Source organism: Camelina sativa, chromosome 9 (genome assembly GCF_030686135.1).
Source record: "Camelina sativa cultivar CO46 ecotype springtype chromosome 9, ASM3068613v1".
Lineage (NCBI taxonomy): Eukaryota > Viridiplantae > Streptophyta > Magnoliopsida > Brassicales > Brassicaceae > Camelina > Camelina sativa.
Window position 1 is genome coordinate 4,626,278 of NC_141888.1, and position 19,731 is coordinate 4,646,008.

Below are 19,731 nucleotides of genomic sequence, written 5' to 3' on the forward strand. Positions count from 1 at the left end.
TATATAAAGGAATTATGGTGATGCCTAACTCCACAAGACCCCACTAATATATTATATGGTTGAATTGAAAACCAAACAGTACCATATTAAGAAATGAACACCATTTATCATACATAATTGAAAACAACATAATATATTGGGATGATGGTGATTGTGATGATGATGATGATGATGATGTTGTTGATTAAGCTTTGAGCACGTGGTCTTCCATGTCAACAACCATGCTTTTGAGGAGTCGCATGTAGCCGCCTGGTTCGGGGAACTCATCGTTGTGCTTCTCCCATATCATAGTGATTTTGCAGACGCAATCATCTTCTGACTTGGGTATAAATTGGAAGTCGATTTCATACACCTTGAACTGCTCCATCACGTGACCTTCCAGTCCAATTACCTTCAATGTCTTATTCTCATCGTCTATCTCTCTCTTCTCCTTGAATACCTCTTGCTTTCCATCTTTACACATATGTTTTCATGAGTTAAATTAACTTTGGCTCATACTAATATTTAATGATGATGCAATAAATTTCCAACATGCCACAAGTCAAACTTCTCACATGGATGAATATATATGCATGTTATTACGGTCCCATATCATTTTCTGTGTATTAATGTACCGTTTAAATAGTCGGTATAGAGATGTTGGGATATATAAATATCAGAAGATTTAAAATAATCCCTGAACATATGATAAGATATATTATATAATTTAATTGCAATTCCACTTAGTTTGAGAAGGAATCCCAAAACAAAACAGGTATTACCCAATTTGAAGTTCCAAATCTTGATGCCTCCGTGAGAGTCCCATTCGCCATCGTGAACAGTAACACCTTGGATGAGGTGGCCGACAACGTCGGGGAAGAGATAATTCTCGTTCCTATACCTCTTGTAGTGTTTCTCCGCCGTTCCTTTCAACGGTACCTCTGTCACGTATGTTCCCGACGTCGCCATTTTTCTCTCTCGCTCTTGTTTTAAAGCTTCCACTTGTACTTTGTATTTTGTTTTGTTTTGCTTGATGTAATAACACTTGTTGTCGCGCGCCTTGGTTTATATAGAGAACCTGATGGTAAAAAACATGGTTTCTACGTTTCTATCAATCATTTGATAGTGCATGCTAGGTAGAAGCCTTATCTTCTTGATTTTGTCGACGTACACCATTTAGTGAAGCATTAATTTTGGGGGTCATACCAAGTCGAACCTTGTCCAGTTGGTTTTGTTACCGGTTTAGCCTTTAATGCTTGAGGCCAAGTGTTCGACTCGTATTTGGTACCAAAAAAGTGCCCCTCTCTCTCTCTCTCTCTTTCTCCTCCACAAAATCATGACGTCGTTGTCACATTGCTGCATAATATCGGGGGTCATAGAAGTGAACTTTCTTTATTTGGTAAACTAATCTGGCCGACCACGTTATTAAATTGGGTAGTTGGCCCTTTATTCTTTAGAAGATAAATGCCCCAAACAAAATTTTTTCTTTTTCTTTTGGAACATAGTAATATATAGATCTATATAACGGATATGAGGGCTACACCAATAGCGTTACCCCTCTCCATACACGTGTCTGAGTATTGAATGGAGCTGAAACGGTTCCATACGTTCGTATCAATAGTTCTAGCCAGTTTGGTATGAAAATGGGAGTCTCTCTATGACATTTTGCATTACGCTCTCTCCACAAACTATGAACCGTAGCTTGGAATACATACCTTATAACGTGAATGTATTGTTGGCTGAGTGGCGTCACGTAATAGAGGAGTGATTGAGCTCCAGTTTGCTGTATAACTAACGGGTTTGAAGATGATCTCTTGTCTCCACTCTTTCTCCACAAAAAATGCAGCTTACTCGAACTCCCACGTCTCAGTTTCTAACTCTGTCTCCAGTTACTAAATGATCATGAATATAGCCAAGTTAGGAATAAGTACCGTCGAGTGGAGAAAGAGAACCATACTGCTTTCAGTGCTTTGTACCAGTCATATATCAGATTGATTACTCGTATCAGATTCCTAACTATATATGAAAACTCTATTTATAATAGCAAACCAATTTTCATGTCTAAATTTTTCTTAATGAATGTAAAATTATATTCAACCCTAAAAAAAGTTCTTAGGTACATTATATGCAGCTTTTTGCCCAAAGAAAATTGAAAAAGCTAAACTTTTTAATCTAACAGATGATATTTTTTTAATTATTATTTCACCTAACTGTTTAGATTTATTAATGATCTCAAAAATTGTAAAAAAAAAATCTTCCAACAATTGTGTTTCTTCGTTATCGTATCCTCATTTTTCAATGTTTGCACCTATTATTTTCTACACATTTTGTTTCATACCTCTTTATTTCATATCTCTTTGTTTATAATTCATTCTAAAGATTGAACTTGTTAGACGGCAACACACGGGCTTATGTATAATTTCAAATGACTATTTTTAATAAATTAAAGATTGAACTTGTTAGACGAAATTTAAAGTTATAAGCATTAGTCTATTACATATTACCCTTGTCGAATGACAATAGTGACTCGTTAAAAATAGTCTTTCGAAAGACATATATACTGTGTTTTTTTAAGTTAGAAATAAAAAATAAATTAACATACATATAAACAGGAAAATTTCGTAAGGGAAAGTGATGGAGACTAACTGCCGTTAACTCCACAAGACCCCAATTAAAAACCAAACAGTACCATGCATTAGAAATGAAACACGATTTATCATACATAACTGAAAATACCATAATATATAGCGAATAGGGATGACGGTGATTATGATGATGATGCATTGATGATTGATTAAGCTTTGAGGACATGGTCTTCCATGTCAACAACCATGCTCTTGAGGAGTTGCATGTAGCTGCCTGGTTCGGGGAATTGATCGTTGCGCTTCTCCCATATCAAAGTGATTTTGCAGACGCAATCGTTTTCAGACTTGGGTATAAATTCTAAGTGGAATTCATACACCTTGAGCTGCTCCATTACGTGACCTTCCAGTCCAATAACCTTCAGTGTCTTATTCTCATCCTCAATCTCTCTCCTCTCCTTGAATACCTCTTGCTTTCAATCTTTACATCATCAATTAAATTAAATTTGGGTTATATTCATTTGTAATGATGCAATTTATTTCCAACATGCCACTAGTCAAATTTCTCACGAACATGGATGAATATTTATGCATGCATGTTATTACGGTCCAATATCAATTTCTATAAATTAATTTACGGTTTACATAGGTGATGTTGGGATCGGATATCAACCCACGTCACATATGAGAAGATTAGAAAATTCATTTTATTTAGTAATCCCCAAAAAACAAAAAAAGTTATACCCAAAGTGTAGTTCCAAATCTTGATGCCTCCGTGAGAGTCCCATTCGCCATCGTGAACAGTAACACCTTGGGTGATGTGGCTGATAGCGTCAGGGAAGAGATGGTTTTCGTTCCTATACCTCTTGTAGTGTTTCTCCGCCGTTCCTTTCAATGGTACCTCTGTCACATATGTTCCCGACGTCGCCATATCTCTCTCTCTCTCTCTCTCCCCCTCTCTTGTTTTAAGGCTCCCACTTGTATTTTGTACTGTGTTTTGTTTTGGTTGATAATACTTGTTGTCGGGCATCTTGGTTTATATAGAGAACCTACGGTAAAAAACATGGCTTCTACGTTTCTTTTAATCATTTGGTAGTGCGTGCTAGACGCCTTCTCTTCTTCATTTTCCAACCTATACCATTTAGTGAAAGTTAATATTGGTGGTCATACCAAATCGTATTTGGTACCAAAAAGATTGGTTATGTTACGGGTTTAGCCCTTAATGCTTGAGGCCGAGTGTTCGACTCGTATTTGGTACCAAAAAGGTGCCCATCTCTCTTTCTCTCTTTCTCTTCCACAAAATCATGACGTCGTTGTCACATTGCTGCATAATATTAGGGATCGTATAGTAGAAGTGAGTTTTGTTTATTTGGTAAACTAATCCCGGACTGGCCGACTACGTAGTCTACGTTATTAAAGTGGGGAGTTGGCCTCTATTCTTTCGAAGATAAATCATGCCCCAAGGCCCAAACACAATCTTTTTTTTAATGGAATGTAAAAGTTAAAAGTTATTCACTAAAGATTGTTTGTGGACACAATCGACAACAAATATGAATCTTGAGAGTTGAAGTTTTTGGACTCAAAAGGAAATCTTAGTTAATTAGAAAAAGAGTAATAAATCTATATAACGGATATGAGGGGTAAACCAATAGCGTTGCCCCTCTCCATTCACCGTGCCCGAGTGTTGAATGGAGCTGAAGCCGTTCCATACGTTATTAATTTCTTGCCATGTTTGGTATGTAGAATGGGAGTCTCTCCGTAACATTTTGCATTACGCTCTCTTCACAAACTGTGAACCGTTGCTTGGAATTTATACATACCATATATAACGTGAATGTATGTATAATGTATTGTTGGCTGAGTGGCGTCAAGTAATTTCTTGCCATGTATAATGTATGTATACGTTATTAATTTCTTGCCATGTTTGGTATGTAGAATGGGAGTCTCTCCGTAACATTTTGCATTACGCTCTCTTCACAAACTGTGAACCGTTGCTTGGAATTTATACATACCATATATAACGTGAATGTATGTATAATGTATTGTTGGCTGAGTGGCGTCAAGTAATAGAGAAGTGAATTAGCTCCATTTTGCTGTATAACTAACGGTTTTGGAATAATGCTTCTAGTTAGGGATAGCCAAACCTGAGAAGAGTAAGTACAAGACAAAAAAATAGATGATCTCTTGCAGTGGCGGATCCAGCCAAAGTTTAGATCAGGTGCAAACAGAGCAAAAATTAGCTATTGGGGGATTTGAACCTTTCACCTCTTGAAATATGGGGTGCATTCATTACCACTAGACCACAGATATCAACAATGTTAGTATAAAATCAAATATTTTTTATATTTCATCTGGTGCAGTTGCACTCCCTCCCACCTATGTGGATCCGCCCCTGATCTCTTGTCTCCACTTTTTATCCACAAAAAACGCAGTTTGCATGAAATCCCACGTCTTAGTTTCTAAGGGCATTGCCATCAAAGGATTTAAACAAAGTATCTTAAAACATATCTTATTCTTAATTTTGGAAAAAAATGAAATTAAGAACTTCTTAAGAAACTTAGATATTTCATGGGTCCATTGAAGGTTGTTAAATTTGAGGTTCTTAAAAATATATATATATATATATATATATATATATTTTTATTGTAAATTATTATGGTAATTTGTTTAAATTCATAAGACTTGTATACTTTAAAAAAACTTAAAAATATTGCATTCAATAAAAATTTAAACAAACATTACATAAAAGCATATTAAAAATAGATTATGAAATGATTAATTTTAATATTGATTTGTGCCAAACTTTTCCCATATAATTTGTGCCAAACTATTTATTTTAATAGGCCTTCTGTTGACTGTAAATGGACCAAAACTCAAATGGCTGTACTTATCTAGAAAGGAAAAAAGAAAGAACACAAATTGCAATACATCTTTTGTTCTCCACGCCAATCAAGCAAAGCCTGTTTCCAATACAGCACATAAGCAAAATGCAACATAAGAATACACTCTTGTTTCAAACCAAAATGCTGACTAATAACTCCATCCCCTCAAAAAAAAAACAAAGTTATGATCTTATTATACTTTTATGTTCTTTCCCAAATCAGAGTAAAATTCTTACTTTGTATGAACAAAGAATCTAACTCTGTTACACGAAGAAGACACCGGGGGGTATTTAAAAGGCGCATATACTCATGATTCAGGTACTGGGACTGGCGCTGGAGGTTTGAGAAGTGGCTGCAGAGCTTTTACAACTATACTCATATTTGGTCTAAACTCAGATTCGTATTGCACACACAATGCTGCCACCGCTGCTAGCTGCGTTGCCACATTACAGATTCAAAAGGTTCAGATAATATTTGCCTGTTTATAGAAACAATGGTATGTCAGAGATGTTCTTAATGAGAGATTATAGAAACAATGGTATGTCAGAGACGTGTGGAACAGCCTGTTTGTCGAATATTCATAGAAACATTAGTGAATGTAGCCAATTATATCAGAGATGTTCGTAATGAGAGATTAGTCATATACTTTATAAGCAGAAAAAGAATAAAGAGTTTAGACCTCACATAAACCAGACCAAAACAACGAAAGCTTTCTTCTTTTCCATATGAGTGACACAAAAGATGCTATTAAAATTTCCAATAAAACATTCCTATAGCTATTTCCAACAACAGCCATTGAACATAAAGCTTTCACAGTTGTACCATATAGCCATAAAGCTTTCATAATTGCAATACTTATTCCATTTTTTATAAAGACTTTGAATCCTACTCATAGATACAGAGTTTCCCAAGTAAAGATTTTGAACCCTACTCATAATACAAGGTCATATACAGATATACTATTTGTGAAAGAATTTGCTTATCAGAAATCTGAAATATAGACCAGGAAACAATCTGACTAAAAACTGCATGATCAACTCGAGTTTCAAAGGGGAAGCACTAATATGAAAGAAGGTGACTTACACTTAAAATTCCTAATAAGTTGGATGTCACAGTCACCGCAAGAGCAAGAGCAGCATTGCCACCAGCAAGCTGAATTGGCAATTTTTTATAAGTCAGTGGAGATCGCAAGAAAACAAATTATACATAAGAAAACAAGATTTTTGATTCATGGGCATATGATTTCGCCAGATTCAAATGCAAATTCACCACCAAAACTTCAAATTCATTCACTAGTCTAAATCGATCCGGTACCGAACCAAACACATATCAAAATAGGAGTTTTTTAGTAACAGATTTGGAATTCAGCAAAACAACACAGAAGAAAAGAAAGTGGGGAGGGGGACATACGACGGGATTGCATTCATTGAGAAGAGAAGGGTTGTCTTTAAGGAGCCGCTGCAAGCAATAAGATCGCCGCGAGAGCACAATCGTGAATTGTGGTGGGTCTAGCTGATCTCAGCCGTTGTCCACCACCGCCTTGTCAGTTAATTTCTTCTTCTTCTTCAATCCCACCACCGCCTTGTCGGTTCATGTCTTCTTCTTCTTCTGTCGATTAAAGGAGAGAGACGAGAGAGACGAGAGAGAAGAGAGAGACATATAATTAACAAAAAAAATAAAAGAAAAATTTTATTTTTCTCCCACTCAATCAGAAACTGACACAGCCAAGTTTCTAAACATACCAAAAACATCTTAGCTAAAAAACGATTCTAAACTAAATTATACAAAAACAATTAAATTTAATCACATGTAATACTTTAGAAACTCTTAAGATGCTGCTTACATCCTTTGATGGATTTGCCCTAAGACACAACTCGAGCAAAGCAAATTTCTTTTCTTTTTTTTCCTAAAATCCTATGGTTTCCAAGCAAATCAGACAGAGCAAAGCAAGTTTTATTACCCTTCCATCTAATTATCTTTGTTTCGTTTCATTTACAATGAGGGATTTTGATCAATCAACGATCACAAAATGAGAGATTCTGCTTTTGTTCTTTCTCTGTAAAAATCTAACAATGAAGATTCTGTCTGTACCATGAATCCAACAAACTGTAAACTGTATCTTCTTCGCTTTTAAGGACCACCATACGATAGCATTTGACTATGGCTTCCTGCATTGTATAGACTCAACTGATATATCGCTTTCGATACAAGTTCTCTCAACTCCATGTTCTGCAAACCCGCCAACCGTTCTGCACCTTCAAGCACCGTCAAAACCTTTGCTTGTTCCAGTTGTCCATGGTTACTAGCATTTATCGAAAGGTAACAAAGCAGGGCTAGACACTGTAGCTGCATTTGCTGCTCGAAGTTCCTTATCAGTTTCATAAGTAACGGGATCGCCCCATATTCGATGATGTTCTTAGAGTGCTGTGAGCAGAGGAAGTTCTCGGGACAGACAAATTTCTGCAACGAAATTACAGCTGTTATCGCCACTTCTTGATTGCTACTACCGAGTTTCTCGACCAATGGCTCGATCATTCTAGTTTCTCTCGCAGGGAATGTCCGCGCCAATGACCCGATAGATTGAATCGCTGGGATTTTCAGGATCGGGCTATCAACATCTTTGATTAGCCATAACATCTGGTCAATAACAGCTTTAGCAGCCGGGGAATTAGTCTTGAAAGCTGCTCGTCTAAGGTCAGCGTTCGACTCTGCAGCAGCTGTTATCTCCATAAGAGTCATCAAACAATTGTACTGCAATTCACCAACTTCTTTTTCCACAATCTTGGCCAAAGAAAGCAACCCTTTCGTTTCCGTAATCCTCCTACTATTCGCTACATTCCCTCTAGCAAGCATCCACAGAGCTTCCGCACAACTAACCTTAAGCTCAAGTTTCACCTCAGGATTCTCATTATCCCTATCTTTCTTAAAATTCCCTGTTCTACTCCCACTACCACCAATGTCACGATACACACTCGACTTAGAACTCTTAAACGGCTTATAAACTTTCAAAGAAGGATCTCTCTCAATATCTTTGTTCATCTGAACAAGAGAGTGAATACTACTATGCTTACTCAAATGAAGATCATCAACAAACACATCCAAAGAAAGCAACGTAACTAGAGGCTTAATCACACTCTGCCTAGCGAACTCATCTTGAGCAATAGGATCATGCTCAGCCATTCTTGCAACCAATGTAGCTACCTTAATCTGAACTCTAACAGAAGAATCACCAAGAACCTGAACAAGAATAGGAACACCGAGTTCATTAACAATAGACCTAACCTTATCCTCATCACAAGCCAATAACCCTAACGCCGTAGCCGCCGCGATTTGCCCCTCCGCCGATGAACTCTCCTTTAAAAGCCTAAGCAACGGAGCAACACCGCCTTCGTCAACAATAATCTTCTTATTCCGATCATTATCTCCGGCAAGAGAACCGAGCTGATTCGCCGCGTCAATCTTATCAACCAATTTCCCCATCTGTACCGACGCAACCAAAGACCAAACCCAAGGCAAAATCGGATCATTCGTAGCGATCGGAGGAAGCGAAATCACAATCCCACCACCACCGAAACTTCCGTCACCGTCGGAATCGAACACACTCAGAATCCATTTCACATCGCCGTTGGAAGATTCTAAAAGGTTAACCACTTTGCGAAAATCGCCAGCGTTGATGATAGTACAAACCCGCCGGATCAGATTATGTCTCCTACACTTGCGAACGAGAGCTAAACCTCGCTCTAGATTCTTCTTAACATCGACGATGACTCTACGAATCGGCCGGTCGTAAACCGGTTGAGGAGAACCGGAGACGAATCGAGCGAGCGTTCTAAGCATTTGAGCGAGACGATCTACTTGTTTACCTACCTCACCACACTCTGTTTTGAACGATTCAGCTTCATCCACCGCTACACGGAGTCGCTCCGCCGTGAGTATTAAACTCGAGAGCTCGTCTCCAATTCGACTCTCTTCTTCCATTTAAGAGTCGCTCTTCGTCCCAGCTCCTCTCTCTCTCTCGATTACTAGGGTTTTTTTTTCTCAAAATTGAAGCTGGTGGTGGTGGCTAGTGTGGCTTCTTAACATCGTCTTCGCCATTGTTAAGTCAAGTCAACTAGTCAAGTCCGTTTTTTCTTTTTCTTTTTTCTTTGCTTTTTTTTTCTACGGTTTCTTTCTGATTTTGACGGCGCGTGAAGTGCACGGCTTACGTGTGTTGTTTCCTTTTTAAGTAATAAATAATTTAATGTGTGTGGGGAAAGACTAAATACAATATATAGAATTAAGAAGCGTTATTGAAGTTAATTTTAGGGGTCATTCATTAGTTCGAGATTTAACAAACATTCTTGGTAGTGTCATTTTTAGGAATTGGGCATATTGTTGTTCTATGCGATAAGTTTATATGTTGCTTATGTAATACACAAAAAAAAAAAAAAAAAATCTAGGAAAAAGTGTGTAGGTTTAGGTTTATAATCATTGCTATGATGTTATCAAGTTGCTGCATGTGGCGTTCTGCTTGTGAGTGGTTGATTCTAGATTTTCAAATAGGCCTGGTGGAGTTTTCAATATACTTCGTGGGCTTAACCCTTAAAGGAAACAAAAAAACAAAACTTTGCGTGGGTTTAGTTTTTGCTGCTAGTGGGCATATAGTTCAGCCCATACTCATGGTTCAGTCATTATGGAGGGAAGCTATAATGACTAATAAAAAGTAGAAACTATAAACTCCTAAGACGGTCTACCTAAGCTTTAAAACATCTAATCGGAATTCAACATGTCACTAATTAACATTTTTAAAATTTTCAGAATTTTCTATATTAAGATATTTTTTAAACGACCAATTAGGATTTGACATGCCATTGATTAACATTTTTAAAATTTCCAAAATTTTTTTAAAAAGAAAAATTTTAAATTTATGGAAATAAAAGAACTATGTACAATATCCCACATCGGCTAGAAATTTTTTAGACAATGATTCATAACCATTATAAATAAGATTAATATGCTTAAACAACAAATGAGCAGCAAAGCTTGATTTATCACGCGTCCAAGTTTAAAAGTTTTATTCGGTTTGATCCAGTTTTTTATCTGATCAAATTAAAACTTCAAAAAGTTTCAAAAAAATATTATAATATTTAAAATTTCTAAAAGTTTAAATATTATAAATATTTAAAATTTTTAAAAGTTTAAATATTATAAATATTGAAACTTTTAAAAGTTTTTAGTTTTTAAAAAGTTTTTAAATTTATAATTTTTAAATTTAAACAGTTTCAAAATATTATAAATATTGAAACTTCTTAAAAGGTTCAAATATTATATTTCGAACCTTTTAAAAGTTTAAAATATTATTAATATTCAAACTTCTAAAAGTCTTAGCTTTTAAAAGGTTTTCAAATATTATAATTTTAAAATTTTAAAAATTTCTTAACATTTAAAAGGTTTTTAAAAAATTATAATTTATTAATTTTAAAATTTTAAAATATTATATATATTGAAACTTGAAAATTTTAAAAGGTTCAAATATTAAAATTATTTAAACTTCATAGAATGTTTTAAAACATTACAATTACTTAACTTCCATAAAAATTTTAAGACATTATATCTTCATATATTGTACATAGTATTTAAAATAAAAGTAGAAACTTCTAAGGCTGTCCACTTAGGATTTAAAACATCCAATCGAAATTCGACATCTCACAAAATTAACATTTTTTAAATTTCCAGAATTTTCTATATTAAGATATTTTTAAAACGACCAATCTCGATAAGACAACTCAATATTTAACATTTTTGAAATTATGTTAAATTTCTAATTTAAAATACTTATAAATAACTGTATTTACAACGTCCCACATCGGCTAGAAAATTTTAGACAACGGCTGAAAACCATTATAAATAAGACTAATATGCTTCCAACTATGAATGAGCAGGAAGCTTGATTTATCAGGCGTCCAAATTTAAAAAAATTTTAAAAGTTTAAAATATTATAATTATTAAAACTTTTAAAAAGTTCAAATATTAGAAGTATTAAAAGTTTATAGGATGTTTAAAAATATTATAAATACCTCCATAGAAAGTTTAAAATATTATAAATATTTAAACTCTATAAGAAGTTTAAGTATTATTAATATTTAACTCTCAAAAATTTAAAACATGTTTTTATGTATGACTTTATAGATGACTGATATTATTTATGTAAAATTATCTTTTGGGTCAAAGGAAGAAGGATTGAGATCGCTAAATCTTGATTTGATGTTGTTTGAGTTAATTTTTGAGGTTTAAAGAAGAATGATCGATGACAAGCACAAATGTTTTATTAGCTATACATGTGTTCATATTACTTTTTCTACAAGTAATTTGCAATTTTGTAATATTAAGGATTTTTGTTTGAAAAGTTTCAATACGTCTGGATCTCAAACCGAGTAAGTATACATGTGAAAGTATCAATTATTGGGTGCATGTAGTGACTAAGCTGGTCTGTAAAATTGCACAAATTTTACAAGATAAGAGGCAATGATTTTGGTATTAGAGTTTGATGGGTAAACATGTTGTGTGGCAGTCTAAAAAAAGGTTTTAAATGATTATTTAGCGGAAGAATATGATGAAGCTGATGAGGAAGAGGAAGAAGATGAGTATAATGAAGAACCAGACGGTAAAAGTAACGATGATATTTATCATAAAAATTTGACAATAAAAATGATGAGAAAGAATATGAAGAGTAAGAAAACAATGAAAATTAAATCACAAAGTCATAGATGGTGGTGGTCAATTAAATATAAGAAAACAAGATTAATTCATGATTATAAAAATATTTTGTTTGTCTGATGGTCAAAGAAACGGTTTAGGATATGCTAGATCACCAGTTCGATCTGCCTCGCCTGGACGTCCAATTAATTTAATGATTCTTTTGATCAGATTTGAATTTTTAACACAAGTGACTTTTATATTTTGAAAAGTAAAATTTTTACCAATCAATTTTAATTAAAATGTTTATATAAGCTAATATTTCATAACTTTATCAATCATATATAATTTTTACAAAAATATATCAAATAAACCCACGCGTAGCGTGGGTTCAAAACCTAGTTAGTAGAAGGCATGGAGAAGTTCCAATTTCATCATCTTAACTGATTTGTGGATTAGATAAACAAGTCTGAAAGAGAATATCCTTTTTTCTAGGTCTGGGAATTCGGGTACCCGTTCGGGTTTGGATCGGGTATTTCGGATTTTCGGGTTTTTGGGTTTAGAGGTATAGGACCCGTTTGAGTCAAAAGCTATAATATACCCGAACCGAACCCGATCCAAATCCGAAAGTCTAGAAATACCCGAACGGATCCTATACTTCTAAACCCGAAAACCCGAAAATCCAAAATAACCGAACCGAACCTGAATAGGTATCCGAATGCCCAGGCCTACTTTGGAGAAAGATAAAACATAGATTTTTCTTCTTTGGAGTTGGTTAAAAGGAAAAGGCGTATGATTGCCTTTCATCTAACTCATGTTTAAAAGAAACATATATACTTGTTTTTACCATAACTAGATTTGTCAACTTCTTGAACCCTACTTAAGCCTTAAGATAAAAAAAATCTTGGGTTTAGGTTTGCTCGTAGTGGGGATTTTAGTTCAGCCCATATTCTTAATCAACTTTTGGAAATATTGAGAACTAATCATTTATGGGTGTTTTCTTCATGGAAGAAATGTAAGTACTCTGCATCATCAGAGCCGGTGCAAAGATTTGAAGGGCTACAACAAGCGGGGGAAAAATATTTCGGCCACTCTGTTGAAATTTGAAAAAAAAAGAATGAATAAAAAAAACTATGAAAGCAATTTTGCAACTTCATAAGGTGAACCACTAGATTTAGACAATTTTTAGAAATTGAGGGTCATCATAGCTTGTGGCAACTATGATGGACTCCAACTCTTAGAGCATGTTTATCCCACATACTGTGGGTATGTCTTTAAATAAAAAATTCAAAAAAAATGAAAAAGTTGAGGAAGAAGAGAGATACCGAGTCTAGCAGCAGACCCTCGGAGACACCCATCTGATCTTCTCCCACTTATGTGTCACAATGTGATTGGTTCAACTTTAAAAAGAAAATAACTAATTAAATTAAATAATTTTATTGTATTAAAATATTAATAAAATAAATCTGAGATACCAATTTTAAAGGATGTGGAATAAACATGCTCTTAGGAATTATGGAAATCACGCAAATTTTTGAGTTTGGTAGCTCGGAATTGGTGTTTCTTCTTCTGGTTCCGTTTTGGATTTTCGTTTTCCTCTATTGTTGTGTTGTTATTGTCTGTTTGTTCTGTAGATTTTTTTTTTTTTCTGCTACTTGTTTTCTCTGTAACTTCTGTCACAAACTTTGAAAATGGTATAAATGTTTCACATTGATACCCAAAAAAAAACTGTAAAGAGGAAAAGGGAAAAAAAATTATTTGATGGATATATTATAGCTTTTGAGAAAGACGAAACATAATTTGTAGTTGGTTAAAAGGAAAAAGGCCAATGATTGACTTTTTTTTTTAACTCATGTAGGGTTTTTAAGTCTCTAAAATTAATTTATTAACTAGGATATATCCCGTGCTTAAAGCACGGTCAACATTTTTTTTAAAAATTATAATATAATAATTAAAATTATTGTTTTTTTAAGTTATTTTGTTTGAGATAATATTTATTTAAAATTTTTATGTAAATCTAATAGTCTTTTTGAATACTAATTATTTTAGAATATTATAGTATTTTATTTTAATATTATAATATTTACTTATGAAAAATATTATAGTACAAATATATATAAGCTAGGAGTACAAATATGAAATATTAGCTTAAATATTATAGTATTCAAAACATATTAGCTTATATTAAATTTTATATTTGTACTTCTCAACATTAGCTTAAATATTATAGTATTTTATTTTAATATTTTGTAAATAAAATAAAATAAAGATGATAGGAGAATCATAATTTGAAAACTTAACAAAATCTTCGAATTTAGTTATTAAAAATAATTGTATTGTATACTTGGATATAAATTCTTAGTTTTTAAAATTCTGATTGGTTTATATATTTTTTTTAAAATTAATTAGTAATTTCGTCCATAATTTATTAGAGAGAGAAAATTATTTTTTAGATTTTTTAATATTTGATTCGTAAGTGTTTTTTATTTTTAATTAATTATATTTATTTAAATTAGTTAATTAAACTTAATTATTTTTTTCTAATGGCAATTGAATGTAATATTTTACACATTTTAAGGTTAGTTTTATATTTGTACTTCTCAATTAATATAGTAGGATTAACATGCATACTCTCCCGACAAAGTTTACTAATTAATCGATAACCATATGTCAATTCATATAATTAACAAGATTTGTCTATGACTTATGTCTTCAAAACAACAAATTTATTTTCTTGCTATACTACATACTATAAAAACAGCATCACGATTTCTTATTCAAGATGGTTAAAATTTTAACATAAATATAAATATAAGAAAAAATGATTAAATATATATATATATATATATATATAGACTAGTAGTTTTACTTGACTCAAGTTTTAATAAAAAAAAAAAAAATACTGACACATAAGTATCATTAAATAATATGACCAAAACAAAACACATGTGGATGTAATTCAACCAAAATGTCACTATAATTTGATTAACACAGCGATATTTTTCCAACATGTAGCAATTTTTTTATTAAATGCTAGTTGCTATGTATTAGTTTTTTTTATTTGTTTATTACTTGATTGCTATACAAGTCTGATTTTTCTTAAAGCATCTTTTTGTCAAAACATATCAACTATTTATTTCTATATAATTCATGAATGATTAAACCCAAAGATCCTCACTCGTTGGTCTTTATATAGTCTTTGACCTCCTTTAATCTCTCCACATCTTTCTTTCTCTCTCTCTCTCAAGATGGTAAAAGACAAAAATCTCACGGAGACACTTCTCTCTACGGCGGAAGAACGTCCTGATCTTCCTTTCTCACCGGCCGATGATATACCTCCGATCACCACCGTTGGTGGCTTCGTTAGGGAGTTTAACGTGGAGACCAAGAAGCTATGGTACTTAGCCGGCCCCGCCATTTTCACGTCGATGAACCAATATTCTCTCGGCGCTGTTACTCAGGTTTTCGCCGGTCACATCAACACCATCTCTCTTGCCGCCGTCTCCGTCGAAAACTCAGTCATCGCCGGCTTCTCATTCGGGATCATGGTAAGTTACATTCTTAGCTCGTCGTTTAACATGTGTAGTTTGTATTTATCATTTCAAGATTTTTTTCCTTTTTTCTTATTCAAGATTATGTTTTGTTTCACTCAATTTTAAAATACTTAAATATTCACAAGATCCAAGAATTGGGCTATATTCGTATTTTACATTTTTATACGAAAAATATTATCATTTAAATTTTGGTCTAGGATATAAAATACAAAGACAAATGAATCCGTGACTATTTGGTTTGTTGTCAAAGTATTTTTTTATATTAAAAAGACCATTTCTCTTCAGTTAAAATATAGTTTTAAATCTTTTTTTATACTTTTATATTTATATTTTGAAAGAATTTTCCTCTGTTTTGTAACTTTTGTTCTGAATTGTAATGTGTGCGTGAAACATATAACTAGCTTGGAATGGGAAGTGCGTTAGAAACGCTATGTGGACAAGCGTTTGGAGCGGGGAAATTGTCAATGCTTGGCGTTTACTTACAACGATCATGGGTAATCCTAAACGTGACCGCTCTTATCCTCACTCTTCTTTACATTTTCGCGGCCCCAATCCTCGCGTTCATCGGCCAAACGGCCGCGATCTCTAGCGCCGCCGGGATATTTTCCATCTACATGATCCCTCAAATCTTTGCTTACGCCGTTAACTTCCCAACTGCTAAGTTCTTGCAATCGCAAAGCAAGATCATGGTCATGGCCGCGATCTCGGCTGTTGCACTTGTTGTACACGTGCCCCTCACGTGGTTTGTCATTGAGAGACTCCAGTGGGGTATGCCGGGTCTAGCCGTCGTGCTTAACCTCTCGTGGTGGTTAATTGTCACGGCTCAGCTCGTGTACATTTTTAGTGGTACGTGTGGTGAAGCTTGGTCTGGTTTATCGTGGGAGGCTTTTCATAATTTGTGGAGTTTCGTTAGATTGTCTTTGGCTTCTGCTGTTATGCTCTGGTGAGTCTATAACCAAACCCTACTTGATGCTTTTTTTCTTTTTTTTTCTTTTCTGGTTATATTATTTATATTGTTAATTTGATAGAGGTTTTTACTTTGAAGTTTGGAGGTATGGTACTTTATGGCAATCATATTATTTGCTGGATATTTGAAGGATGCTGAAGTCTCCGTAGCCGCCCTCTCCATCTGGTAAATTTATTTATGTTTTTGGTATTTTTACAAGTACGTTTTTTATTTTTAAAAGTAATTTAAGGTTTAAGATTCCTTGTCTGATTTGTTCAGTTTCTTTATTTTTAAATGTTATCATCAAGAATCTCTAGGAATTAGCACTGTGATCCGTCGTGCGTAGTAGACTTAATCGTTATTGTCGTCGACTAGATTATTCGTTGGTGGGTGGTCTTGGGCAGTGAAAACCCTAGCTACGTTAAATAATTTGCTGCATTAATATTATTCTTCTTCTTCTTTTTTTTTTTTTCTTTTTTTTTTTCTTTTTTTCTGCAACAATTTGTTTTTAGTCATATAGTTAGTTGTATAAATTACACCCAAAAAGACCAATATAAAGCTAAAATCGACTGTCAAATGTGTATTTACTATGTTTTTGCTCAACATTATTTTTTCATGAGAGTGTAGTAGTGTACATATTTGACCAGCTGGTTCAATCAATATAAAAGTTATATATAATAAAATTAAAAGAATTATAGTAGTTGATAATTTTTCCTTAGTCTGACCCCACTATACTTTAATTCAACACATGTATAGTAATTGTTATTGCTGTCAAAAACAAATTATAGTACTAATTATTTATTGTTAAATCTTTATATTATGTACTCTGAAAACATAATTACTGTATTTTGGTCCACCACTATACGTCTAAACCTTTTTTTTTTTTGGGTAACGATATGGAAAATGAAGCATGAATATATTGGGATGGACGGCAATGATTGCCATTGGGATGAACACCGCCGTAAGGTAAACACGTGCAAAAGTCGAACCACCCCTTTTGTCTAAACCTCTCTCTTTGGTATATATATATACTAAAAACAATTAATCTCGAAATGGTGTAGTGTGAGAGTGTCTAATGAATTAGGAGCTAACCATCCAAGAACCGCGAAGTTCTCACTACTGGTAGCAGTGATAACATCGACGCTGATCGGATTCGTTGTATCAATGGTTCTACTCATCTTTAGAGACCAATATCCATCTCTTTTTGTGAAAGACGAACAAGTCATCATTCTTGTTAAAGAACTCACGCCAATACTTGCACTTTCCATTGTCATCAACAACGTCCAACCTGTCTTATCAGGTAATCTCAATTTATTTAACACAAAACATCAAATCTTGTTCCATATACGATTTGAAACAATCTCAGTTTTTATCTTAATTAGATCATAGTTGGTCCTTTGGCTTAAAAAAAACCTTGATTTCTTTTATATTGTTACCATTATTGCATCTCAATTGAAATCTCTAAATCAAATAAACTAATGAAGAAAATTAAAAATAATGAGAGAGAAGTGAGAAGAAGTTTTTGTTTAAGAACCTTTGGTAACTAAACTAGAAACCCATTTAACATTTGTCATTTACTTATTAGTTTAATTTTTGGTTTGAAATTAAAATTAAAACTAAGATATCATTATTTTAATGTTTAGATATTCACAAGAGTTTCTAAACTAATGGACATGCTCTAACGTTTAAAATAGAATTTGGATCGCGTTAGGTTTGATTAGTTTCCGTTTTATACCTACTTCTATTTGAATGAGTCTGTAGGTTTGATTTGATACTGTTTAGCTAGATAGGAAAAATGTTACAGAAACTCGATAAGACTTTGGTTATGTAAGAAGCTTCTTTTATAAATTTGATGGCATTATATGGTAATAAACTGAAATATCAGGTGTGGCTGTGGGAGCTGGATGGCAAGCTGTGGTGGCGTACGTTAACATCGCCTGTTATTACTTGTTTGGAATCCCATTTGGTCTATTATTAGGATACTCGTTTAAATTTGGTGTAACGGTAATTTATGAAACTCAAATCTTTTATCATTATACAAATCTTTGAATTTATTAAAAAAACATAACTAACAAGACCGATAATGCAAAAAATCTTTGATGTGTTAGGGAATTTGGTGCGGGATGTTGACGGGAACAGTGGTTCAGACAATAGTCTTAACATGGATGATCTGCAAAACGAATTGGGACACAGAGGTAAGTAATTAAAAAAAAAAAAAAAAAGAATATCAAATATCAATCGATATATGCATGTCTAAACTCGAGCCTTCAAAGTTCTAATGCATGCAACCAATATATGTGTTATATAATTATGTAGGCTTCAATGGCTGAGGACAGGATAAAAGAATGGGGAGGAGAAGCATCTGAAATAAAGCAACTCATAAACTAAAAAAAAGAGATCATAGGCCGGCCAAGTTATTCAAATCACATTTTAGTTTTAAAATCAAAGAAACTCTTTCTTCACCTTTGTATTTTGGTAACAGTAGGGTCCTGTATTTGTTTTGGCTATTAACTCTTTGTTAGAGAGATTAAGTCTAATAATAAGGCGCTAGATTATGTTTCATGAATTGAAAAGGACAACTGTACAACAATCATATCAGATTGACACTTCCGATTTATTGAGCATGAATTAGGTTCATCTATATTTCCTACCTACACATTTAGGTATTATTTTTGTTATTAATGTTATGTGCCGACAAATACAAATTGGAAATTAATTCTCAGTAGTTTACCTTTGAACAAACCAGTATGAGAGAATATATCTATTGATTCTGTTGGTTTCATCAGTGACTATATTAAGACAAGGCTCATGTTCACCTTGGAGACTTGGTTCAAATTGCATTGCATATAACTTATCCGCTCATTGGATTTGTGTTATAACTTATAAGTCTGTCTACTAATGTGCACTCCACACGTTGATACACTAAAGTTAAATCTAATAATTAGGACTTCTTAATTTATAAAACGAATTGTCCTTTGATAATTAATTGTTTCTTCATATTTATTGTTGGTATTAATTTTAGACTTGCACCAACCAAGTGTCTGTCCAGGCCAGTGGCCACCAATGCCATTTACAATATTTATTGTTGGATTTAATTTTATACTCGTACCAAC

At 33.5% G+C, this 19,731-nt stretch overlaps 3 protein-coding genes and 1 pseudogene across 3 annotated transcripts; 1 reads left to right on the plus strand and 3 right to left on the minus strand.

Annotated features, from left to right (window-relative positions):
• Positions 1-29: 29 nt before the first annotated feature.
• LOC104710442 (MLP-like protein 328) lies at positions 30-1,182 on the minus strand. Its single transcript, XM_010427051.3, has 2 exons — positions 762-1,182; positions 30-453 (listed from the first exon to the last, which is right to left on the minus strand). The coding sequence occupies exons 1-2, from the start codon at positions 946-948 to the stop codon at positions 185-187; spliced, it is 456 nt and encodes a 151-aa protein (XP_010425353.2). The 5' UTR covers positions 949-1,182; the 3' UTR covers positions 30-184.
• Positions 1,183-2,773: 1,591 nt separating this feature from the next.
• On the minus strand, positions 2,774-3,492 carry LOC104710443 (MLP-like protein 328; annotated as a pseudogene).
• Positions 3,493-7,382: 3,890 nt separating this feature from the next.
• On the minus strand, positions 7,383-9,587 carry LOC104710444 (uncharacterized). The gene has a single exon (XM_010427053.3). The coding sequence runs from the start codon at positions 9,419-9,421 to the stop codon at positions 7,574-7,576; it is 1,848 nt and encodes a 615-aa protein (XP_010425355.1). The 5' UTR covers positions 9,422-9,587; the 3' UTR covers positions 7,383-7,573.
• Positions 9,588-15,124: 5,537 nt separating this feature from the next.
• On the plus strand, positions 15,125-19,184 carry LOC104710445 (protein DETOXIFICATION 29). The gene is made up of 8 exons (XM_010427054.3): positions 15,125-15,666; positions 16,074-16,615; positions 16,718-16,804; positions 17,528-17,584; positions 17,680-17,918; positions 18,504-18,622; positions 18,727-18,813; positions 18,935-19,184. The coding sequence occupies exons 1-8, from the start codon at positions 15,367-15,369 to the stop codon at positions 19,004-19,006; spliced, it is 1,503 nt and encodes a 500-aa protein (XP_010425356.2). The 5' UTR covers positions 15,125-15,366; the 3' UTR covers positions 19,007-19,184.
• Positions 19,185-19,731: the final 547 nt, after the last annotated feature.